The sequence below is a fragment of the Trachurus trachurus genome (assembly GCF_905171665.1).
Source record: "Trachurus trachurus genome assembly, chromosome: 23".
NCBI lineage: Eukaryota > Metazoa > Chordata > Actinopteri > Carangiformes > Carangidae > Trachurus > Trachurus trachurus.
Genome location: NC_139912.1, coordinates 10,020,090 through 10,047,185, shown reverse-complemented (window position 1 = coordinate 10,047,185; position 27,096 = coordinate 10,020,090). Strand labels below are relative to the sequence as shown.

At 43.8% G+C, this 27,096-nt stretch overlaps 1 protein-coding gene across 2 annotated transcripts in view; it reads left to right on the top strand.

The window, feature by feature from the left end:
• snd1 (staphylococcal nuclease and tudor domain containing 1) overlaps nucleotides 1-27,096 on the top strand; it is a 180,920-nt gene that overhangs the window by 132,619 nt on the left and 21,205 nt on the right. For both annotated transcript variants that reach the window (XM_083999700.1, XM_083999699.1), the window contains exons 18-21: nucleotides 8,199-8,340; nucleotides 22,305-22,428; nucleotides 24,244-24,313; nucleotides 26,773-26,886. In XM_083999700.1, coding sequence (XP_083855826.1) covers nucleotides 8,199-8,340; nucleotides 22,305-22,428; nucleotides 24,244-24,313; nucleotides 26,773-26,886 — 450 coding nt within the window. The remainder of the gene's footprint in view (nucleotides 1-8,198; nucleotides 8,341-22,304; nucleotides 22,429-24,243; nucleotides 24,314-26,772; nucleotides 26,887-27,096) is intronic.

The following is a 27,096-nucleotide window of genomic DNA, read 5'->3' as shown; positions in this document are numbered from 1 at the left end:
TGTTGTGTGTGTGTGTGTGTGTGTGTCTCTGTGTGTCTGTGTCTCCGTGTGTGTGTGTGGCAGCATAAGGGGGGTCATATTCGCCGTGTAAGCCGGGGTTGAGTAGCCTCGCCGCCTGCCTGCCGCCTCTTTGATGGGAGAACATCTGTTGGCTGTGATATGAAGCTGGGAAGTAACTCTTTCTCTCTCCCTCTCTCTCTCCGCTCGCTCTCCCATTTCTGTTATGAATTCCCCAGCTGCTCGCCTCCCTCCCTTCACCTAAAAACCCTGTCCCGCGCCACCTGTGCAGTTTTAATGCATAATTTATCTGCTAAGTAACCACATCCGAGAGACTCATCCCTCCATCCGTCGCTTGCTTTACCCCCCCCCCCTCCACCTCGATCCCCTCGGTGCGGTTTTGGCTCGGGACGTGGAAGTGGACACCTATTTTCTAATATTCTTATTTAAGCAGATTAGGATTGATTGGGTTCCAGTGGTGGTCGGAGTAGCCAAGTGTTGAAACCCACACTTCCCCGTGGCCTCGGCCTGAACCTCGCTCTGTCTTAGGCTTGTATCTCTGTGTTCATAATACATCAACCTCTGGTCTTAAACACAGTTGTTACTTTATTTGAATGCAGTTTTAATGCGCTTTTTTCCCCCCTACTTTGTGCAAAACCTTTTTTCTTTTTTCTTTTTTTTTGAGAACGCTGCAGCCGCTGAGCTAAACTGGCACCGGACCAACAGACCACAGAACCTCTGTTTTGACCTCTCTCCATTGGCAGGCAGTCAAAGATGTGATAGATTTACAGATTTTATTGATCACTGTTGAAGCTTAGCTGGAGGCGCCGTCTCAAAGCCTCAGTCAGACTTCTCTCTCTCCATATATTTTTTAAAATGTCAGAAACCTTGCATGGTGTTGAGCACAGTTTTTCCCAGTGAAAAATTCTCTGTAAAAAACAAACAAACTGTGAATTGTTGTCTTATTACTTCTTTCTTGCTGCTTATAAAGATGATTTTAAATCAAATTGTTATTCAAATCAGGTTAGTTTTATATGCATTTGTTATGAGAAAGAATTGCTTTAGATGTCTGGTGTGTTAAACCAATTGCCTCCTGCATCAAACGTGATATAGTGGTGTTGTGTGATTCCAGTTTTTACAGCTTGTCAAATAGGCCTGTGTGCCGCTGACATGTTTTGTTACCGTGTCCACGTGTGTGGCCTTGCAGGCCTATAAGCAGTCATGTTGTATTAGCCCATTGTGGCAGGAATGATGTTGGTACCACATTGTAGCTCAAACAGGACCATTTCTTCCCAAGGCCACCACTGTGTGTTTGCGTTTTTCGTACACGTACGTGTGTGTCTTTTCCCTAGAATGGATGTTTTACTATTCGAGGCTGCCATGCATTATATGTGAATATGAGGATGCACTGGGAAGAAATGACAAGGAAGCGTGTTCCTCATCCGATAAATCTGTTTTTTATTTATTTTTTTATCACCACCACCACCGCTGCCACCCTTTCATATCCTGGTTGGCCCGCTACGACAAGGTGAGCCAGGTTAACGCACCATCAATAACCCCCTGTTAACCTTGGAGGCAGGCGTTTTAGGGGCGAGGCACGAGTTGCATCGGGATGATGTCTTTTCTCTTTAGTGTACAAGAACGATCAGGCCATGTTGACATGACAGCTGTCATGAAACTCACTGTCCAATCAGGGTCAGGTTATTATTTTTCACTTACTCCATTTGAATTGAAGGTTGTCAAAACAAGGATTTACCCGTTGGCACCCTCCTCTCATAACATCACATCTCTTCCTGGTATTGACTCATAAATGTCTGAAAGTCCAGTTGTAAAAGGAACATTTGCACTTAACACCAAACAAGAGGAAGGAAAGGTTATTTTGACCAATTTCTGTTTTTATTGAAATTGCCACATGGAGATTATTCCATCCTAACATTGCACTCAGTAAATCAGCACTACCTGGGTTTATATATATGGTCACTCATGAGATAATAACTTTTCACTTATTTATCAAGGGTGGAATTTCATTGACATCTTTTAATCTAACAACACAACAACAAGCTGCTCCACTCAAGTGGCCCCACAATGAATATCTTTTTGTTATTTCCTGTTCATACAAGAGCTGGCTTTTCTTTTTTCGTGTCAGTGTTTTGAGGACTCTTCAGCCTTGATAGGGGAATATTATTGTGTTTCTACCTTTTTGTTTGGCTGCAAGAACAGGATTAAGTATCTTCCTACCCAAGTTACCTGCTCCCCACTTCAAACATGGAGAGCGGCGTTTGGTCCCAGGTCTCAGATGTGATGCGACAGAACCGCCTCTCGATGAAGCAATTGTCCGTCTCGTTGATCATTCTCCGCCTCTAATGGCTTAGTCAATACAGACAACATCATCGGGCAACAGCAAATCCAGGGTCGTCCACCTCTCTACCACTCCAACCTTTCCCAATCATTAGTGTGACACCAATGCAGATTTCTAATGAGCTCTCACTCACTTTGTATGCCGATCAAACTGCTTTCTAGAGGAAAACATTTGTACATCAAAACGTGGAAACTCTAAAGCTAAAAAAATGAAGAAAATGCAGCACTTTTTGTGAAGTTTTAAACACTAGAATAGGTTTTCATTTTTATATGTATCCTTTACTCACTCACCAACACTTGTCTTTGATATGATGGTGGCTCTTGTTTTGTTATTTGAGTAAAGCTCACCCACAATTTCTCTAAACAAGATGAAATTAGTCATAAGTAAAATGTTCCTTTTCTATTCTAATGCGTAGCCAAGAGTCTTTGATGTGAGCCTCTTTATTAAAAAAAATAAAAAAAGGCTATAAGTGAACATGGAAAGACCGAAAGAGAAAAACGTGCCCTCGATTGAATTAATGAACCATTCTCTCTAAAGGGGATTCATCAGGGATATAATAGGGGCTAAATTGATTTACAAAGTGAACTCTTATGAATAACATGCTCCTATTGATTTCAATTGTTCCCCAAGTGTGATTGGGTAATAGATGAACAATGGAGCCATGTAAGTTTCCCTGCGCGCTCTACAGTATCTCTCTCGGATCACTTCGCCGCTTCGACTCGTCTGTGACAGCTGCATTGTTTCAGACCTGCGCAAGTTTGTCACGGGTTGCGAGGGCAGAGCAACCTTGTCCACTGAGGTGTGTTTGAATCAGAGTGCAGCGACATATGCGTCCTGCAGCTGTCAAGTGCTTTTATGAGTGTGTGTGTGTGTGCATCAAGTGTGCCATGGTAATCATACGAGGAGTGCAACACGATGATGACGGAATAAAAATAAAACTTTTTTTCCAAATAGTCCTGTATTTGTGTTAATGTGGCCCTCTTGGCTATAAAAATTGGTACCTGCCTAGTAACAAAGTGCACTGTGGGTAGAAATGGCGATTTTTTTTTTTCCTCTTTGGTCTCTACAGACTGTACACACACCACAAGAATTGACACACTGCCACCTTTAATCAGTGTTCAGACCAGCCCTCACCCCCTCGTTCTGGCACTACGTGTGGGTTCAGTCATCCATCTGTCTGTGTATTCATCCACCTGTGCTTGTATGTGTTAAATCTATGAATGTAGCACCGAGGCTTAGTCTCTCTAAGCTGCGGCGCTCTTCATCAAATTAGAAATATTCAGAGAAATCAGCACTAAGCTAATCAGCGGACCACTTAACTACTTGAAGCAGAGCCGCACTTACCGACCGCTGAAGAGCAGCTCTTCCATCAGTAAGGTATCTGGCGTGCCAGCCAGCGAAATGAAGACTCGCCACCAGTAAATTGCTGCAACAATTTGGCTATAACCCGGTATTTTCTTCACGGCCAGGCGTTTTGCTTCCAGGTGTCACTTGGCACTTCTAAGAAAACCAATTTGTCTTTTAAAATCCAGCTGTAATATAAAGGTTCTCGCAATTTCTATGAAAAGAAAATGTATTTCAATTGTGAAGCGATCGATTCATATGAAAATACAGTATTAAAGTAAGTGTATATAAAAGAATCAGATGATTAAAAAGATGGACTGAAATTGCGATTACCGATGTGTAGCCTGAGAAAAAGAATGGGGGGAATAGAAGATTAAGAGAATGAAAGGTTGAGGCGAAGAAAAGAAAAACTGATTTTGTAAAATGGAAATGGGAACAGGCCTAATCCCTGCCACACATGCTTGAGCACTTCTGCCAGCCTTTTTCATGTGGGTTCTCATAGTCGCCATGTGCAGCAGTAGAGCAACCCTGCCCCATCATCACATTACCCCACTGGACTCGCTTGTCACTCACTTGGCTCTAAGTGTGTTTTGTCATTGAGGAGTTGTGAAGGTCAGCCTAACCTGCCATCTCTCTGTTTGGTCCCCATTATTAGGACTTGTTGTCCTTTCAGCCTGAGCTTAATGGCCTGCCGCCTTTTTCCTTTTCCCCATCTTTATATCTACACCCCTCTCTTTCTCTCTTCCCTTCACTCTCTCTCTCTCCCCCCTCTCTCTCTCATTGTCTCTGGCAGCTTAGTGGCTCTAGCGTCTGGCTGCAGTTGCAGAGCAGCAGCAGAAGCAGCCGTCACATACCTGCATTCAAGTGGAACAAACAGGATGGTTGGCTGCTCACGGAAGGTCATCAGCCCTGGGCACAGCCTGTGTATGTGTGTGCGTGTATGTGTGAGTGTGTGTGTAAGAGTGTGTGTATGTGTGTGCATTTATTTGTACTTTAAAAGGAGATTAGACTATAGTGTTTCTAATGGTGCTCTCAGAGACGAAGCAAATCCTGTGTTCAACTTGCTGTAATCACACTGACCACTGGAGCCTTTTAGCAGCTCTTGGCCACAAATGGCTCATAGACAATCAATAGTGTGTACGTCGCCTCCTTTGTGACTGTTTTAGTTATAGTTTATGGGCTTTACCATTTAATATTTATCAACGACTACAATTATTTCAGCTAATCTTTTTTTACCAGTCTATTTGTCTCGCACTATATTTGTGTGAACTTGACCTACAGCATTTTTTATGCTTCACGTCCTTTTTTTTTCTATTTTACATCCCTGCTGGGTGTGTATGTTGCAGCGTCAAGCTTATAGACGGAGCTCTGAAGCCGCTACGCCTCCTGTGTAGACACAGTGTTAGCCCCATTTCACACATGTAGCTTCAAAGAGAATAGAAGGAGGCAGCAGTCATTTTCAGTGGAAACCTGCCACACAAGATGGCAAGAAATGTTAGAAGTGTGAAAAGCACGCTGGTTTCGACAACTCCAATCAAACAATAACCCTTATGCTGGTCGCCCGGCGCGGGAGAACAAATACACAGCAGCTTTACAACTGCCCATCTGCCGAGGCAGAACTCAATGTGTGCATAACATGTTGAGAGCAGAAACGGCCGCTTGCATCATCCTCCAGAAAACAGATTGAGTGAAATGCAGGAGGCTGCCGGTCTGTTTGCATCTGTTTAAGCTCATCTGCTCCTGATTGGCCGCCTGCACATCCTCTCCGTTTGAATCAAGCAGCGTTGTTGTGTGGAGAACTTTCACTAGCGAGGCAAATGGTTGAACCTCGTCTCTTGTTCCTGTGACACCTGTACTCATCACGGAGCCAGAGGTCAACAGGAGGCCCTGCAGCTCTGCTCGGTTACCAATCCTACCCATAAGCCCTCGCCACTTGTTACCACCCTAAAGGTGCTGCAGTGACGGCCACCGGGCTAATGAATGGTGACACTCTAATCTTTGTCATCCCTAAGTGGTGCAGCAGGTTTGATTAAAAGCCAAGCCATGTCAGCTCCATTGCAATGCGGGAAGCATGCTTATTATCCCCGCAATGTGTATCCCAGCATTTGTGACTGTGCATATAATGTGTGCAAATGGCTCTATGCGTGTGTGTGCTAATAATGCACATGCCTATAATGCCATACAAAAAAAAAACATGGCTGATCTCGGGGTTTACGAAGCGTGGCCGTGTTTTCAGTCTTCATTAACCTTGCTTGCCCACAATCTGCAGAATTTCTACCTGCTTTCTCTCCCTCCCTCCCTCCTTCGCTCCTTCCTCCCTCTCTTCTCTCACTCCTCTTTTTTTTCTGCAGCATTTGTGGGATGAATAATTGAATGTAATTGGGTAGTGTGACCCTGTCTTTTGTTAGCGGGTAGATAGGGCAGCGACTCTCACTTCTTCTGTTGCTTGTTTCATTGCTAACAGTTGGAAGGATTTTCTTTCTTTCGCCTGTTTCTGTTGCTTGTACACACACACACACACATACACACACCGTTTGCAGCTATAAGACTCATGCCGCTGTACATCACCACATCAATGAGGTAAAATGATAATCTAATAAGCATGCTGAAGAGCCGGCATATTAAAAAAAAAAAAAAAAGCCTGGGGTATGATTAACTAAGCCTTAACACTAGCGTAGCTCTGCAGATGAGCTAAAGCAGAGTGAAAAAAATGACAACATTAAAACTAGCTAATCTAATTAGCTCGACGATACCATGCAGTTAAATAATTAGCCAGAACCTAATTGGCTAATATCGCTGCACTGTTAAAAAATCTGTCTGCCTCCTTTCCCTCTCTTTATGTAACCTTTCAAAGTAAACACTTCCCAAATAGCCCGGAGAAATGAATGGTAACAAGCTGTGCCGCCGCTGCAGCCGCTGCACTAGAAGTTGGAGCACCGTGAAGCTCGGTTGCACTTTTTGACTTTTGGGTTCCCCGCCCATCTCTACTCCCTGTCTCTTCCTATACATCCCCTTCACCAGCGTTTCATCTGCAGGGAGATGATTAGCTCGCTTTCATCCCCGACCATCTTGTGTTTATGCACATGCCTTAATACTATTACTATACTCGAAGCTGTATACAAACAAGCTGCATTCAGTCTTAACAACCACCCACTCTTCCTGCCGCATCCCTTGCTTTCTGTAAACACACACACACACACACACGTGCTGACATCCATGCAGTTTGATATGTGGCCCAAGGCAAAGCACTTCTCCCTAATGAGCCTCTTGCCCTCTGTTTCTCCTGGGCAGCCAAAAGAGAACTAACCTTGATGGAGCATAGAAAGGATGTAACCTGCTTACACACACACACACACAAAATGCAATGCTTGTGGGGTAGTACCTTACTAACTACGATCTTTCCCATCCGTGTGATGTTTTCATCATTTCTCCAATGTCTAAACTTACTGTAACCCTAACCCAGGATTTAACCCTGAAAAGAGCCAGTTTGGTTTTGACACGCACACAAATACATGCCCACACACAACAACACACACATGAAGGACACATCAAACTAATGTCCTGACAGAGTTAATTCCCGTGGATCCTGTTTGGGCCAAACTGGACAAGCGAAGAGTGACCCCTGACCCTGTCCTTGGAAATCATGGGGATGAGCTGGGACACACTGGGCTCATTCCTGCTTGCTCATGCTCACATTCGTCGCTCTCTATCTGTCTATATATATTTTTCAGTCCTGTGAATCCTATCATGTTTTAATCTTCAGCTTCAAACAGAAACGCACACTTTGAATTCGCCAACAAAAGAAAGTCGACTCCCATTCATCCGCTTTACAATACAAACGATTGCCTCGCCTCATCATGAGAATTATTCAGGTCCTAATAATGTGCAGAGTCGTTCATGACAACCATCATTACTTTTAAATGATCAGTGGAGAAAGTTGGACCAGTGGATCATTTCCTGCTATTATTCATAGACCATCTGCTCTGAATTGAAGCTTTGCGGCATCATGGTGATTCAGAAAAGCTGTAGTAAAAACAATAGACAGTTCAAAAAAAAAAATACTGGCAGCGTCATTGGTTTGAGTTTGGCTCAAGATAATGAGTAACAAAAATGTAACAATGTGAATGTTGATTTGATTTTGATGCTGAGGTAATACATCACCAAAGCCCCGTATATCTGGCTCCTCTCGGTATCCTGGTGCTCTCATAAATACTAGAAATCAGTCAGCGGTGCAAAATGTGTGAATCACTATTATGTTTCTAGTGGGTGGCAAAAAAACCAACAAATATTCGAAACATTTAGTGACTGGAGAATGACTCAAACTAATGAAGCATCACACCATCTATTGTCTGCATTTACATGTATTTTTCTTTTTTCCCAAAGTATTCAGAAGAACAATCAGAAGTATATTGGCTTAGTTGTGTCTTTGTAATGCGTTGGTTTTGGTTTGTGTTGTAGTCACTGACCTCTCCTTTTCACCTCTGTGTGTGTGTTGTAGGTCTGGGCCAACTACGAGGAGAAACCAGTGGAGGAGGTCGTGCATGTAACAGAGGAGAAGGAACGCGTGGCCAACTACAGAGCAGTATTCGTCACCGAAATCGCCGACACTCTGCACTTCTACGCCCAGGACGTAGAGACAGGTACGTGCGCTAATTTGAATGAGAATTACTTTTAGTTTAAAGCGTTGTAAATGCGTTTTATTATTTAATGCTACACTGACTATTTCATCATCCTGTGCAACGCCGCCATCAACAATCTCTCCACACAGAGATGCACACAAGGGCTCGCTGGCTTTTTATTCCCTGTTAACACCAGACTGACTTTATGAATGACAATTATCTCTACCACTCAGACATTCACCTCATCCCTTGCTGCAGCATCCCTCCCACCAGTGGAGACAAAAGAAAGGACGTCCCACTTGTTATTACTACTGAATGACAGGAATAAATCACCCCGGCCCCTCTTGTCACCACTGACACTGGGAGGAAGGGAGAGAAAAGTTTGGAGATTGGAAAACTAACAATCCCTGGTGCTCCCGCATGGCTGCCCCCCCTGACAAGCTGTTTGTGTCTGTATAAAGTATGAGTGTGTGCGTGCGTGTTTGTGTTTGTACACACGAGTGAATGCACTCGTAATACCTCCCCCTGTGCTGTTTTTCGTGCTGGGTAACGGTCCATCTTTCAGGTAGTTTGCTTAATGGCCCATCGTCCGCAATATCAAAATCAAGTTGTGTGTACGTGTCGTGTACATGTACAGTATGTATTATATCTGTGTTTATTATAAGGGCGGACACACACACAGACACACACAGAGCAGTTTGTTGCAACAGTAACTCGAGGGCAGGTAGAGGTTGTGCTTCAGCAGCACTTCACAGAGCTGCGCTTTTTGATATTAGTACCACGGCAGTCGATATGTGAAGCTCCCAGATAATGTGAGAATAGATTTGTCTTTTCAGAAATAATCCAGAGTGATGTGCAGCGAAAGGCAGCGTAGCCTGAAAGCGCGTCTTTTGGCTGATTCGATGTGACTGAATTTTGACCCTTGAGCCTCGGAATTTGAGCCTCCCCATCATCGACTCATCGCCTTTTGTGACTTAATTATCCTCCGACACAATCCGCCGATTCGGAGACGCACAATTACAATCAAACCTGCATTCACAAACTAGTTGGAACAGATCTGAAGCCTTCACGCCAATCACTCTCCCTTCATCGTCTGCCAGTGTGTGTGTGTGTGTGTGTGTACGTATGTGTGTGGGAGCCGTACAGGATGTGGAGGTCTTCCTTGCTCAGCCGCCCCCCACATCTGGCTCCACTGGCAGCCGACTGTCAGAGGCCATGAAATTGACTTTGGCCACCTCTTAATTTGCCTCACTGCCATAATTAATTAATTTGCCTTCATTTACTGCCAATTTGAGCCCGAGCATCGTTCAGACTATAATAATCCAATCATATACATGTACAAATGTGGAAAACGCTTGGACCCCGAATTCATTCTTTCCTTCTCTTTTTCCTCCCCCTCTTGAAACCTCCAGGTGTTACCCAGGGTGCAGAAACAATCTGCTCTTCATCTTCTCGCCCTGAGCTGTAGATTTAAATCTAAAGCCCTTACACCACCTCTGGCTACTACAGCTCCACTCCCCTGCAAGTTGAGTGTGATGTGAGGGGTTATGTGCAAGGTTTTTTATCACTGATCAAAATCACGTGTCACTGGGAAGAGGCTGAAACATGGCACATGTTAACCTGAAGCGAGGGTTAATGCCTTCAGCATCACTTACCGTCAGCAGAGACAATCTACAGGAATATTCCATGTTATGGAAAATTTAAGAGGCAGCTTTAGATCGGAAGCGTTTTGGAAACATGTAGTGCTCGGTTCACACATGTACAGCAAGAACAAATCAATGCTTTTTCCTTTAAAGCATATTTCTCTTGAATTCCTTGAATCTATAAGGGACCTGTGGAAACTACAAGATGCAATGCATTTACAACTTTTTCTCAGCGGCAACCTGAGGTGTTGCATTTAAAGAAATTGTACACAAACTGCATTTTTTATATTGCTGCTCTCAGTGTATTTTGACAGGAGAGCTGTGAGTTATTTAATCTTTTCTCATATAAAGGCTTGATTTTTAGATGATCCAGCAATGCTGCGGCTGTTTTATTTATTTATTTCCCCCTTTAATTGGCCCGTGTTCTTCCACCAAGAGGCTTATGTGCTAGTTTGAAAAAAAAAAAAAAAAAAAAGTGTTATTCTCAGCAGGGAGGCAAAACCTGACCCGTGTTCACCCCCTGCCTCGCTCCCCTCATCTCCCTCTCTATCACGTTGTTTCGCCCCTCCCTGCTCTCCTCCATCTTTCTCTCCTCTCCCTTGGTCTCTTTCATTTTCGCTGACGTTTCCTCAAAGCTACATTAAGTCATACCAACCCCTTGAAGAGCACATCAAAGTGTTAGGGCCTGTAAAATCATACAAGCTGAGTGCTTTGCAATATCATTACATGTTCAACAACCCACCACCACCCGTCTCTCTTACCCCCCTTTCTCAATTTCTGAAGTGAAATAATTTATATACTCGGATGAGCTCGGAAGCAGAGGCTGGATTTTGTAAATACTCTTGTGATTGCAACTGATGACAACACGGCACCTCGCAGAGTTGACACCACAGTTTATAGTCCAGACCATGTGACAACAGATTGTCATGTATGTGCTGTGCCCACGTGTCTTCATCCCAATTAACCTTGAACAAGTCGCGTCAATCAAGCCGCTGAACTAAAATTACACACAGCAAAGAGACGGTGGATGCAACACAACAGTTTAACATAATACAATAAACCGGCACTTTAATAAGTTTGACCTCTCTGGTGCATGAACAACAGTTACCGCGGAGTTGAATCTACGCCCTTCCCTGATGCGTTGACCTTCTCAGACCCACATTATCCCCAGAGTTGGATTGTTTTCTACACATCCGCTCGTCGTGTCTCTTGTTACACATTAACATCGAGATTCAGACAAAATTCAGTCCGTGTTTTTTGGCAGCATCTGCCGGCACCCTCATTTGCCAGATGGAGCAAACGCTTTCATTGAGCACTCCTTGACCATCCTTGAGGTACAGCACACTAATGACATGGAGTGAAACCTACAGTAACTGGCTGCTCCCCGTGCTCTCTGCCTCACCTGATGTTCACTTTGGCAGCCAGCAACACGCCTAAGTGTAAGTAAGAGAATAAAACAATATTGCCACGACTTTGCTTTTTGACATGATAATGATGATAGGAGCGAAGCCATTTACTTAACTTCAATAATCGCCGGCTTTTATTGTGGGTGTAAAACTGATCATGAAAGGTAGATGTATTTATAGAAACAAAATGATTAAAATACAGCTGGCTCTGGAGGAGAGAGTCATTTCTCTGTCTGCAGTTAAGCTCCCATTTGTTTCAGCCGTTGCGTCAATAAGATAAGATGAACTTTATTGATTCCACATAGGAAAATTAAAGTGTCAGCGGCAAGAAGAAGAGAACAAAAGAAAGTAGTGGAATATTCTCGGTCGCTGGGTGATACTAACAATAAGGAGCAGGATGTAGAAGGCGCTATATAAAATGCTGTTTTCAACGATAAAGAAAAGAGAAATGAATAAAAATTGTACCTTAGCGAGAGCGGGTTATGGGAGATGCGGGTCAGGTGGCTGTAGATAGCACCATTTGCAATAAAGAAAAATGATGCATAATGGCCTTACATTGATAAGAGCATATAAAGTCTGAGGCAGATGGCAGCAGATATTGCAGTGTAGTAATAATAAGCAATGCAGTGGCATACAGGAAGTACCTGTTACAGTAGAAGAAAGACGAGGACGGAGGAGAAGAAAGGTCATAACAACAGTGTGGTTACAGCCATTGACTTTCAGATGTCATGGCTGACTAAAACAGGATGTATTCTTTTCTTTCATGTGCTCCGCTGAGGCTAGTGGTGATAGTAAAGTCCTCCCAGATGTTGTTATGCTTTTAATGAACATGTGTCGGCCCATGTTATAAACTTTTTATGCTATTATCTTCTAAGTGTTTCTTGAAGGAAATGCAGTTTGTAATATCTTTATTCTCCTGGGGTCCTGAGCGCTCTGTTTTACCCCCTTTAATTATTAACATTTAATTACTCTTAAGTGTGGGTTTTTCATATATGGATATCTTTACACGAGCTCGATAAGTGATTAATTTCACGTCGGCAACGTTTCTTATTTCCAAGTCACTGAGAAGCTTGAGGGATTGCTTTCTTTAATCCTCAGTTTATTTTGAGGGTCTTTATCTGTTGCTCTTTGCTTTTATCTCTCATTGTCTCACTCTCCTCACTCCCGACACATTGTTCCTCCTTCGAACCGCCGTCTCTCTTTTCTCTCCCCATTTTCCTCTTGTGTGTTGCTCTCTCTCTCCGGAGGCTATATGTAATTACTGTCAGAGGGGGACCTGCATAGATCTGTGTGACCTTGGACACTTAGAGACAGAGGCCACTCCAGGCACAGGGGGGAAGTGGCTGTGTGTTGTACATACGCTGTTGTTGTTGTTGTTGCTTTGCCACTATGATGGAAAGAAGACGTAATTAAAAACTTTCTAAATATAGGCCTGAAGTCTTTATGGGTGCGTAGCTGTAATGTGAGTATTCTCTCTAACCTGAGTAATGCATGCGCTGCTTTCTTCAGTCAAAGACATGAGCTACAGATAAAGCAGACACTCAAACTGGCCCCAGCTGCACAAAATGGAGTAGTATATAGGTAGGTTTTGATTAAGGGATAACTCAGCTGGTTGGTGCAGATGTGTCCATGTACTTTTATCCTGGGAAAGTGACATAATCTAACACGGTCTATATAGTCACAGTGTAGAGCACTGAAGAAGATCCTTGACTTTGAAAACAGTAAAGTAAGACCAGCTAAAGTCCTCCTTCTAGCTTTTCCTTGAGCTTCCACCTGCATTTCATCTTCTTTCTTGCCTGATCATTGTTCAGTTGCCATGAAGACCGATCCCTGTGGCATTTGTTGAGAGGCACCAAAAAACATGGACTTAAAGGTACCATCCCAGGCGGCTAATTTTTGGCAAAATCTTGGCAAAATTATAAAAATCTAAGTATATCTGGTAAGAATTAGACAGTAATCGATGACATAAGTGATTTGACATATCAATGACGAAATTTGGTCATCTGTGTAAATAGCAGGGGCCAAAATGTGTCCTTCCAATTAAATTAGTCTCAGACAACTCCGGTGGCCTGTCTGTCAGTCAAACTACCAAATCATGCAGCACCATCTTGAGACCTAGGCACTGCTACGATCATAGACTGTATTGGTTAAGGATGTCTCAGTCTTTATTTCTCCATAACAACAGACAAACTCTACATTATCCTGCTTATTATGCACTTTATGAGTAAAATAATTAATTTCAGATGCAATGTTGATTAAAATACGACTTTTATCGATTTATAAATTGCATCATTAGTGCATCTGCAAGTCCGGTCGCTTCTTCGCTGTTGCTAACCCTCCTCTGGTTGTGTGCATTTGTTTTCAGTGAAGCCTTTGATAATCAATCAATGGGTTATCATATACATGTTACGATGTGTACAGTCGTACTGTATCTGTCATAAACAAGAGATGACTGTTTACGGGACACGTTTGTGTCGCGGACTCGTGGTGACACAGAGACGAGAGCTGCGACACCGGGTCTGAGGCTCTGATCGCAGGTTTGGTTTTCAGCAGCGGTGGGGACGGCAGAGAGCCTCCACTCTCCCACAAGTCTTTTATCTAACATCACAATTAGTCCTAAGCTGTGATGGTGATGATGGTAAAAATTAAACGAGAATTAAAAACACAAAGATCATGGAAAACGTTCGCTAATTGACTTATTTCCTTTGGCCCACAGCAAACAGCATTATCTGTACTGTATACTTATTCTGTCTAATTACTGAATTAGTGTGATGCTATCCGTAACATTTTAGCTCCATTTATGTGACCATAGTTATCACATAATGTTAAAATGTGGCACACACACCTAATGCCTGTGTATGGTCCTTAAACACCCTGGCCTGTTAGGTGTTGCCTGCATGGGCTGTCCTCATCAACAGATTGTAGCGCTGGGCAACACTCCTACTGGGTTTTTGTTTTGCCTCGCTAGCGGCCTCCCACTGATTTGGACCTCACTTCGTCGTCACCTCCGTGGGACGGGATCGCTCGGCCTGGCCCGGCCTGGCCCGGCTCGGCTCAGCTAAACACACACTCTCTGCCCAACCCCGAGCCTCAGCTGCAGCGCAGTTGGCGGTACATCCTGTCTAGTGCTTGTTTCCTGGCATCCATACAGACCCGTAATGAGTGGAGTCGTTCCCCCCAACCAGGTGCCACTCCGTCCGCATTATTCACACTTCTACCTTTTACACACAGCAGCTGTTCATCACCTAATGATGCTGGACTCAGCTACTGATGAAGCAAAGCAGGCAGGGAGCTGTTTCTCTCTCTGGCTAGACTTCAAACCAAACCTCTTTCTGCCTTTTGAAACTGAATTTCATTACTGAGAAACGCTACGTTTCAATCTTATTTTGTCGTGAGCTCGTTGGGCTACTGCAGCTCGACCATTTTCATCTAGGTTTATTTGCTCGTTCCCCTCTCTGTTGGCTTTCTCTTAAACGCACGCACTCCCGAACGACGACACCTTCAGCCAATATGGCTGCCCTACCGTTTAACTCGCAGTGCCACTGAATTAGTATCTCTTTTCATGTACAAGGTCTGCAGAGCAACCCTGGTATTCATGGTGTTCATTTCAACATGAGGACATGAGAATTACTGTGGCATTTAATATTGATCAGGGTGAGCGGCCCGCTAATTGGATGTCATGTCAAGGCGGCAAAGTGATGATTACTTTATACAATAGCTTAATGATAAATAAATAAAAAACATGGGTGCCTGTTTAATAATGGTTGTTGCATTGCTGCTAGTATTGTTCACTTCATTATTCCTTTCTCCCCATTTTGGATGAGCTATCTTTCTGTGGCACTGTGGGCATCATGCCAAAGTCAGTCAGGGGTTGAGATAATTAACTCCTACTCTGGTGTGGTACACAACTACTTTATTCCGTTTTTTCTTTTTTCTAATGCATCTGCAAAAGTAATTTTTCATTAATTGTGTAAGTTGGTTGTTGAGTAGTCCAATTAAAGACAATGAAGTAAGGGAACTAATTGTACAACGAAAAAATGAACTCGGATTACTGGCAAACGACATAAGAAACGCAACAAAGTGCTAAATGTGAGGATCGAATTAATGATTATGGTGAATAGTTTAATGGCCTCCTCAAATTCAGGGAGAATGGCTTTAATTAGAAGACTGTTATTTTAATTTAGACTCAGACTAAAGAGAGCCTGCTCTGCCTCTCAACAAGCCGAAGAAAGAGAGGGTCCTCTTTCAGCGCAGTCTTTCCACACATCCTGAACCGTGTATCTTTGTCCATCCACCTTTTATCTCTCATGTTTAATTCAGCTCAAGTGTGTTCAAGACCGTGTTGTGGTACCATTCGACCATACACCTGCAGAGAACAAAGTAACCAAGAAGGTGAGTGAAAGCTGCAGCAGCAGAAGCAGCAGCTGATGTTGCTGTTTTTCACTTTTTCCTGCTCTCTGCCACCGCAGCAGATGCAATATTTAGCGGTCAGACCCTGCCCAGATGACACCACCCAACTACCCCAGCACCCCCTGCTGTGCCCCTCTCCCCCCACCAAGACATTCATTATTAAATCTGATACGCAACTTAGCTTCTAAAAGGTCAGCTCACCTGTCGGTTTGAGACGGGCTGCTTTTGATTTTCAGGCAGAAAACAAGCGTGTTCGTCCTCGTCCTTCACTTCCTTAGTGCGCATGATTTGCACTAATGTCAACTACTGGGTCTATTACCGAAAAGCCGACTGCCTGGATGACACTTTTCTCAGTGGTGAGCCACTTTACGGCCCCAAATGGGGGTTCTCTTCAAAATTGGCCTGGCTCATTTCCCCCCAACCCACACACCCACGGTCCTCTTCCCCAAATGTGCACAGGGCCATCTTATGAGTATATTTGGACTCCTCACAATCAAAACAGGGCATTAGCTGCAGTCAATGAGGCTCGACAGGTGGCAGAGAGAAGTGCAGGAGAGACTGATGCAAAAGGAGAAGCCACAGATGCTGCCTCTGTTTAGATTTTTCAGTGATGGCTTTTCCAATTACAGAAACAGTAATTTGCCGTAAAAGGCTCCAGACTGCCGGGAAGGGTGGAATGGAACAGGGTAATTGGTGGTGGTGGTGGTGGGGGGAATCACATAAGATATAATCCATATCACTCTCCAGTGGGAGTGGAGCAGCATTAGTCAAGCAGGGGGATCATTTGTTTTTTATAGTGGCCTCTCAACGCTTGGCAGATGCTGACACCACTTTAAACATCACTCAGGAAGGGGGAGTAAATGGCCTTTCTCTTGTCTTAGCTCCCTCCTTGTCACACCGTCTTCAGAAAGTGTACAAATATCCCCCGGGTGAGTGCCAGGTCGTTGTTGACCAACCACAGGGGGGTGTTCGACTCCTAACAGCTGTATGTTTGCCCACACACACACACACACACATAGACACACAAACAAACTAAGGCCTCCCAAGCCACTACATACTGCACCAAGCCGTTGTTTTTTTTTTGTGTTTTGTCGCCGCGGCCCTACCTTTGAAGTGTTGCTCGCGTGTCCTGAAACGCAGCCATTCCTCTACCCCCAGAGGATAAAGCCTGTCCAAACCTCATGCATATTTAACACTGCAACAGGTGAGCTAAAGCACAAAAGCTCTGTGCAGCGGCTGTGAATCTCTCAGATGGTAGATGGTGCACCATCCATATGTCCACACAGTCTTTGACCAAGCAGCCAGGAAACACACACACACGCAAACACACACACACAGCAAAGGCACTGCGGTGCTAATAAACATCAGCAGGACTGTTGGCAAGAGAAAATATTTGTGTGTTGGCCCTCGGTTTGATGATGTTTCACTCCTCTGGATGTGGTCTTCCCTTTTCCTCCATGAATTATAGTCAATTACAGCCAGCGTTTATGTTTTTCCGGATCCTCTGCTGCCGCTCGTTTCCCCTCGCAGGTGTCCTTTTCATAGATCATGCACTCCACTTTTGTCTCTTAATTCCTTCGTTCTTATAAGCCAAGAAATGACAATGCTTTCATAAGCAACCATTGCTCTCTTGGCCTCTGCCATATTGTGATTATTTACCCCTCCGTGGTTTAATGGCTTTCGTAAACAGCTTAATAGAATTCAGTACGGCCTTGGGATGTGTAGCGAAAGAGCACATGATTCACTGTTTTCACAGGCTTTCTGTTACCCCCCCCCCCTCCATCCCTGCTCACACGCTGTGCCACAGTATAATCAAATATGATCATAACCAACCTGTAAAACTGTTGTCAGTCTCTCTCTGTCTCTCTCTCGCTCTCTGCTTCTCCATTGTTTTCTTGTTTTTTAAGCCTAATCGCTCCGCACTCTGCACTGGGCATTCACGATGTAATTACATATGATTTACAAACAGTTGTAGCCGTAATGCTGTATAAATAAATTACAGAACCAGGGAGGGGTAGGAAAAAAACAAAAGAGGAATAAAGAGATGAAGACATGGAGAATTTGGCCAGCATCAGACGCAGTCAGTGGTTCGGCTGTTTTTTTGGATCATTGCTTTGGCTCTCCCTCCAACACAAAATGAGCACTCACGCTCGACATGGTTTACCCCTTCTGCACGCAGATATTTAGTTGTCTTTATGCCAGCGTTAAATGGGTATCTGCCTCTGTAATGCAGATTGTCCTAGCCACTCTTCCTTCCTAATGCAACTGTTCACATTCATTCAGAATTTCACTGGGATGCTGCACTTGTATAAGACTTTTCTCAATTGACCCCAGAGGCCCTGGATTTTCTTTGTGTGCCGGCCTGCAGCATTTAAAGCTCATTTCACTTCCCCTCCACGCTGAATCCAGTCAGAGAACTATCTTTTCTTGTGCTCATTTGTGGCCGATTTCCTTGCTTTTCCTGTGGATTTATTTGTGTTGGGATAATATGCATATTTATACCACATAGATGATTTTCTCTGGACATGAACTTGGACTCCCTGCACACAAGGATGACGTGTTCCCGATCAATTCATAACCACGGCCGGTTCGGCTCTGTCCAAAAAGCCTGCACAGCAAATTAGACAGCAAATTCTAAATCCCAACAGAGAGTAATGATAATGCATGAAGTACTCGCTGCATACTAAATCAAATACACACAAACATGTACAAAGACAAATTATACATTTCTGTACACACATATAGATTTTTCCACAGTACTGTAGTTTATTGCACATTGTTCTAATCATGAATCACATTATAAGAGACAGAAAAGACACAAGACAGACTTCACGTCAGTCAGTGGATGGGCATGGATTTATTGTTAAATTGTGACTGGACTTGACTTGGAAGTAATTGAAGTGAATCTATGGGTCACAGCAGATCATAAATCAGCTTGTTAAAATTGGTGATCCATAACACGGCGCTGTCAGTGCCCTTTGACTTTGTCCAACCCAAACCAGAACCTATAGAGAGTCTGCAGTGTGTTTCCAGACCACAGAGTAAACCCATAAAATACTTATAGTCCAACATACATCGTCCAAACTACTTTTCCAAATCAGACAACTGGAGGAAAATGAGTCCAAACATTTCTAACACATGCTCCACCGATGAAAAAATAACAGCCACCGACTGTGGAAAGCTCATTAGTGCCATACTGTTGATTACACAGTGGGGTTAAACATGTTCATCTTAGGTAATCATGAAACAATGTGTGTTTTGCGACTGTAAACGTACACGTCGGATGCATTGTTCCGTGGCCAGGCTGCATAAAGGAGCTCCTTTTGAAGCCATAAATCATGTAAACAGTGAGCAATGATCGGTGTCTCCTCCTCGCAGGGGGAAACAAATTTTAGTTTGCTCGGGAACACGTCGTACGATACGTGTGAAAATCAGATTAAACACATTAGCTCTTTGTGTGATAAAAAAATAAGAAATCGACTTGAATGTTTTCCGAAGCTCTTCAAGGTGGTTTACATCGACACATCTGAGCATGAGGATTGAGGAATCAGCTCGAGCTATAATAAGAGCTCGCACGTAGGGCGGGAAAAGCATGATTGGGATTTATGACCGTACCGTAAGTGTAGCGCAAAGCCAGGAGCGGGCTGGCGTCGTATTGCATTTAAGCTAACCATCTGATTTGAATGCAAGGAATCGGCTGCTCGGCTTCTGACAGACTTGGCAGTCGCATCATCTCGCCATCAGCTAATCAGGGCGATGTTCATGATGTGGCGTGTTTGAAGTCTTCTCCATTTCATATATCACATGTTGGAGCAGCAACTACATATGGTCACTCAGTGCTGCTTTTACCATTTACATGAATAAAGCATTGTTAATTAGGCTAGGCTAAGAGGCTCCATCCATTAGGACTCCATTTATATATGTATACTCTGTATATATAGCAGGAAGGACCCTCTTATAGCTCATGTGTCATTCATTTGGTTCTCTCTGGACCCACACTGGAGCACGGCCTGGGCCAGGAAGTGAAATAAATATATAATTCAGTGTAAATACACACACCCAAATGTACACTACTACAGCGTGAGAGAGGGGAGGAAGGCACGCACTAACCTTTTTTAATTAGATTAATAAATCAAGGAGGTGGCTGGCTGTGACGGCCAGAGCCCAGTGCCATTCGGCTCCGTCTGCACCAAGTCGCTGTGGCAAAAGCTCGGAGCATAATGATGCAACCGCCGCTGCTCCACCTCTGCGTGTTTGTGTATGCGTACGAGGCGAGGAGTCTGGGAAGCAATTCATCTGACAATGTTTTCCAAAAACTGCTTTCTCTACAAAAGGCTGATGATGCATCTGTTTGCTTGTGTGGTAGTGTGCGTGAGTGTGTATTTATACTCCTATTCCCCTTGCTGCATTCGTCAGCAGTTGGTGTAGCAGTGGGTGGCCAACAAGGTGTTCGGCCACCCCGCCCCCCCCTCTTCTTGCCCTGACCCCCTCCACAATCAAACTGAGCTCCCAGCTTTTGCTTCACACTCTAAATCCCCTCATACCCCTTTGCTGCTGTTGTTTTTTTTATTATTATTTATTAATTTTTTCTGACTTTGGCAGTATGCTAATGAAGATTTCCTGTCTGCTGTCAGTTGGCAGCTGCCTGGCTGCCTCAGCACAGGTAACACAGGGGAAACAGCATCATTATATATATAATTATGTATATACGAGCACAAATAATATTAGGTGTTAATCACAACTCACAGCCTTACAGTAGTAAAGGTGCGTGCTCTGCCTCCAAGCTGTTTGGTTGGTAGTAACACGCATAGTAAGCAGAACTCATTCATTTTACACACACACGCGCACTGACTGTATTTGTGTGCAAACAACAAACCAGGTTAGTGGAAGAAATCAGGTTAAGACTGAAAATCTGAGAATATATTTACCTGTGAATCCAAAACCCGGCTTCGCAAGCAGGTTATTCTTATGGCCTCAGCAGTTTGACGGGTGGAAATCTGTTTTTACAGGTTCTTAGATACAGATGGTTTGAAAGTATCACTGGATTGAAATGTTGAGGAGTACAAGGACGCTCTGCCGTGACTAGAAAGCTCTTCATTTCTCTTCACTGCAGCAGCAGTGATGCTGGGTTTTAATGTTCTTGCTGTTGGCTGCGTGTGGTTAAAGATGCACCGTCTACCTCATGATCCTTGTCTTCCTGCCCACAAACCCCCTTCAGGTGGCAACTCGGTGAAAATGGGCTCAAAAAATGGAGCCACGGAGTTTCATACGAGCCACTTTACTGGAGTAGACCCATGTGCGCAAACAAATGTGCCGCATGTGTTACACAAACACCTGGGACCGAGTCTCGGAGATGCACATACTTACTGAGTTCAGAATCAGCTTCCCGACGGGTGCGAATCTGACTGCCATTTACTGCGGTGATTGAATCAATGGAGCTGTGACTCACTATCTGATTTTTCCCAACTCCCACCATATCGACAGCCACATTCTCGGCTTGAATCCACCATAATAGGTCTGCAGTGCATGATATAATGGCTTCATAGGCCATAAAGGCCCATTGGGAGAGCTGGCTTGCTTTACTCAAAGCTGCATTTCTCCAGCAGGGTCAAACCAGCATTAGCTGCATGGTGCTGATGGGTTAACGGCTACAAAAACCACATTTTGTTTTTCTTCTGTGTATTTTTGGCCTCCGTCTCTAAAGGGCACTTGGAGATAATATGGCTTTGAGTATATTTTCATACTTGTAGTGCTGCAGTATTTAAAGAAGAAAACAAAATCCTGAATAACAACAACTCTTCTATTTCCTATGGTGAAGCTTTTATCCACATTTTGAAAAAAAAAAAAAAAACTCATTTACAAGGATGATTTTTATTTTTTGTGCTTGTCCGTATGAATGGAGTTTCAAAGCACTTACTCTGAGACAATGATGCAATTCGACAGTAGCTTTCTAGTACCACTTTTTATTGCATACTATACAGCAGCATTCAAATAAAGTCATTTATCTTATTTCCTTTTATAATAAACACCAGAGAAACAACAAACACTCAGTGTTCAGATACAAACAGCAACCTTAGGAAAAATGACTATGTGTGCTATTAGAGTCGTGCTCTGCAAAGTTGCATCAGACTTAACTTCATTTCATTCATATAGATGCGTTTATTTAGGAGCTCTGCAGGGGTGGGATACAAATGTTTTCAATTTCTGCTGTAGCTTTAGGACCCGCTCCCTGTCAGTCTGTCAACATGCAAACAGGCTCGAAAATGTTTGCACCTCTGAAGCTGAGAGAATTAACTGGAACTTTAGAGCCATTTTACACAATCAAAGCTTCACATTTCTACCTTCTTCTGTGGGGAGCGGGAACACATGGCCAATTAGATAAAACCATAACAGAGGCAAAAACGGTGAAGGCATCGGTGCCATGGAGAGAGAGAGAGGGGAAAACACTCAGTGATGTAATGAAAGGCAACTTCAAGAATCAACACTGCAGCCGTGAGCTCAAGTATGGATACTGTGTGTTTTTCAGGCGGTCAGCTGGACAGTCTGATGGAGACCATGAGAGCAGAGATCGCCGCCCAGCCGCCAGTGGAAGGCTCCTACGCCTCACGCAGAGGGGACTACTGCATAGCCAAGTTCGCTGACGGCGAATGGTAAGCAAACAGTTTCATACCCGAGACAAAAACTGAGGAGAGCTTCATAGCAACCGTAACCCATGGCAACATGCAGATAGCCTGAGTTCAAGTATCAGAAGGTTTGACAGAAAGAGTAAATCTGAGCATCTTTTATCTAAAATGATCAAACTCTCCAACGTGGATATTACAGGTAATTTTGCGAGCTACATGTTTTATTGTTGTTGTTTTTTTCTTTGCCTCTAATAATCACCTGACATTTCATTTTTACCTTGTCTCTATTTAAGCCTCTGATGCGTTAACTGCAGACACCCACAGGGTGTAATTAGCTCTCTGCCACTGATTTGGCCCTGTAGAATCAGCAGTCGCTTGACAGTGACACACACACACACACACACACACCTTTTCATCTTGTCCACACACCGGATGTTGGAAGTTTACAGATGGTCATGGGGACAGATAGAAGTCACATTGATCGAGGCAGGGAGGGGGGGGGCGTCTATGTCAAGAAGGTGACGGCAGAGTAAGATCACAAAACTGATTAAAAAACCAAATGTTCCCTCGACACAGGTGTTCTCCTTCCTCTCCCTCTGTCTTCTGCTCCTGCTTTTTGGGGACAAATCCAAAAGTTGTCTTCTTGCTCCAAACAAAGAGCATTTTAAACAGACCATCTGCTGTAAACCTTTACTTCCTTTAACCTATTGTTTGTACAGACAATTATATCTCGTTGCTTTTTCAATGGCAAAACTGCAGCAGGTGGCTAATGTCTGATATTTTTAACATTTTCCTTTTTTTTTTTCTTATACACCAGCTCCATATTATTCAGCAAGCTAATTATGTTCATGTTCTCATTGTTCCTTGTGTGTCCATATCTTTGTGGAATGTCGGCTCGTTTCATTAGGGGGCTAATTAGAAATTCGTTGCCTTTCAAGGCCTTTTAGAGCGCCACGCATCCAGAGTGAATAGAAAGGAACAAACCTCTGTTCATCAGTCACTCGCACTTTTTCTCACTCTTCCTCTCTGCGCTCGTTACCGTTCTTCATCTCTTCCTGTTAATCACTTATAACTTTGTTCTCGTCTCTCTCTCCTTGCCCATGTGGGCCTAATTATTTGGCCTTCTCCTGCCTGTCCTTGGTTCGCCGCCAATTTCTCACTGTCGTTTGTTTTTTCCGTCAGACAGGCGATGGTCAGATGAAGAGACGCTTCCTCAAATGAACCGACTTGGGGGGGAAAAAAACAAAACAAAAACCCTGCCCCCTCTGTAGCATCTGTAGGAATCCATGAGAAGGATTTGGCTCTCACTCAGTCACTTCATGTTGGCTTTCCCTTTAATTCGCCCATAATCTGTCTGTCATTGCAATATCAAGTTTGTTTCCATTCAAATTCTTCTTGCCAAATGTGCTGGAAGATCAAACCTTCCAAAGCGAAAACTGCTGGGTTTTTGTGATTAGCGCTAATGCACTGAAGTTATTTGCTACAAGGCGAAAATAGGTTTAAATATCTGCCCTTTATTGCAAAGAGGCCTCTGTGCAATTTTCACAGCCCTGCCATGTCCTGATAGATCCCCTCTGCCCTCCCTCCCTCCCCCCTCCACACCTCACTCCCCCGGCCTGCTCATCCTCGCCTGCTCCTCTCCCCCGATCACAACAGACAGATCCTCCAACACCTTCTCCCCAGGGAAATAAGCACGGAATCATTTACTCATCTCCTTTACCTCTTGTGCCCTCTGTCTTCATCTCTGTTTCCCTCTCCTGTATCCTTTCTCTCTCTCTCTCTTCTCGCTCTCCCCTCTCTCTGTCTTCCTCTCTCTTCCAATTATTCTTTCGCCCGCTGCAGGTACAGAGCCAGAGTGGAGAAAGTTGAGTCACCGGCAAAGGTTCACGTCTTCTACATCGACTACGGCAACGTGAGTAACTTTGCAACCACAAAATTTGAAGGTGTGTGTCTGTGTGTACATGTGACAAACAGCTTGAGCTGGAGGAAGGAGTGTGTCTGAGTGTGGCATTGTCATCATTAAAAAACACTGGGATTGTCTGAGGCTCAAAACACACGTCCATTAGGAAAGTTTTGTTTCAGCCGAAGCCACAGCCAGAGGCAATCAAGTATCTGAGAAGGGATTTCTTCTCTGCTTCTTGCATCTATTCAGACACCATTTGTTTTGCTTATTTCCATGTTCAAAGTAGTCGAACAGCCTTTATGTGTCCTTACAGCTGGAGCTTTCAGGACAAATACAATTCAGCCTTGTTTGTTTTCCCTTTATTGTTTTTGACTGAAGCACCGAATGCTACTCAGAGTATCACTTTTATTTCTTTTCATAAAAACGACAAAAGCAGAACTCCCCCTCTATCTGGGCCTTTTGTTTTTTTTTTATATTTTACTCTGATGACGAAGACGCTCCATCTCAATCCTTGTGATGCGTTATTGTCTGTGTTTCTACCCACGTGCACACACATGCTTGCATCACCGAGTGGCTCATGCAGCCAACCCCTGGCCTGCGGGAGATTTCCCATGATGCAGTGGAGCGGCACAGTGTGTGACTGCCCTTAGAGTGGGGGGGGTGGGGTGGGGGGGACAGCTCGAGGTTTGGCTGGCAGACGCGATGCGTCCTGGCATGTTGCTGAAAGTGTGATTCTCCGAGGCCGACCTGGCACACACACATGAAGAAAGAAGAAGAAGGAAAAAAAGCGGAGCTGATATCTACCTCATTCTCTAGTTTTGCGTCATTTCGGGTTGAGTCATTCTGGCCTCGATTTCATGCTGCTGTGTCATAAGATATTAGTTGGGAGTATCGCCACCTGTCTCAGGTGCAGCTCAGAACCTGAATTACTACTTGATTGTTTGAAAACACAGCAGAGCGCTTTTGTCTTTAGGTTTTAAGGCCCACATTTACAGTGCTGTCAGGGACGAATATGGCTTCGATAAATCTAAACCTTTGAATCCATAATAAATTTTGAAGGTATTCTCTGTCTAGACTGTTCAGTCCAATGAACACATTAACCTAAGATGAGGGCGTCATTAAATTAACTACCCACTTCTAATGGCTAGATTTGTCTGACTTTCCACCAGTGTGTTCTCCCAGTACGTAGCAATTGGCGATCAGTGATTGATCACTCACATTGACTTCAAATTGTCAGGCTGACTTAACTTCACCTCCTCAAAGCTACATATCAGTAAAACATATTGAATATATGTTTTAAGTGTAATACATTACTGAACGATCAGCATTTCAAGGTACAGATGAGGCTGCTGTACTGTGACATAGATCCACTAGTTTATACACAAACTGGTGTTTTACACAATTAATGTCATAGCAAAGATTATGAATTTAAAAAATGAGTTGCTCATAATCATTACAAATATAAATATTACATCATTAATCATCACAGTTTTACTGGGGTTAAGCACTTTTTCGAAAATGTTTGTCTATAAATTGATGTTATTCATTTTCCCGAAATGGATATTTGTGCTGGAGCCTTCAATCATCATTATATGCAAATACACAACAACAGCTCTGACAAGCAGCGTTGCCTTTTCCACGTCTCACTCATTCTGGTGTGTTTTCTAATCTGACAAGAGCCTGGAGATTCAACCAGACGTCTATAGTCGTCTTCACTCTTTTCTTTACTCGTAGCTTGTATGTGAGCTGGAGAGCAGATGGAGCTCAGTGAAAGGAGGCTCGGTACTGCTATAGAAACAGCTGTGAGATGATTGGTAAGGTGACATATACAACATATAGCCCTCAAGCTACAATATGGCATCTGTCCTTCTTCTGCGGTTGTAAACTATCATCATTTAGGTGACATATGGATCGCAGAATTGAACAGGAATCAGGAAAACGTAGAAGTACAGTACAGGTAACAGGAGGAAATACTGTACAGCAGGAGATTGTTTTTTGTCATTGAACGTCCGATTGACTCAAAAAGCTGCACTTTGTAGTCAGAAATTCAGAATGTAAACTGTGAGAATTCAACAACATCATTTTCTGTATCCTTATTGAACGAGACATTTCTCCTCTGACTTCTTATTTACTGTAGGTGCAGCGAGAGATGGAAGTCTGACATGTTTGTTTAGACGCAGTCAGCATCACAAACAAACACTCTGCTTCTTGTTCAGTTTCACTTCGCCGTCTCAAAACCTCAAACTTATGAACCAAATCACTTCCACACAGTAAATATTTCAAACCATGAACCAGGACTTTACTTTTACAGTGTTTACTCAAAGTATTACCGCCGGAGTGAAAAAACAGATGCCACTGTGTGCCTGTGTTTGATTGTGTGTGTGGATGCAGCATCACGCCGACTGTCTTGAAAATGTGCCACACTGGGTCTGATCTCTCTCTCTTCGTCCTTCATCCCTCTTCCTCAGAGAGAAGTTGTGTCGTCCACCCGTCTGGCTGCCATCCCCCCCGCCTTCAGCACCAGGACCCTGCCAGCACAGGCCACCGAGTATACCTTCGCCTTCATCCAGGTCCCGCAGGACGTAAGTGCACGGACGAGCGCGCATGCCAAGTGGAGATATGTGTCGCCGGCGAAAAGCCTCAGAATTAACTTTTGAGATATCAAGTTTTTCGGTCTCATTTCCTGCCAGCCTTTGAAAGTTGACTTTCCTGGCAAGACATGAAAACTGTTTGAGTTTCACTTATCGCACGAGGTGATAAGTCTATAACTGACAGACGCGGGGTCGAGTTTT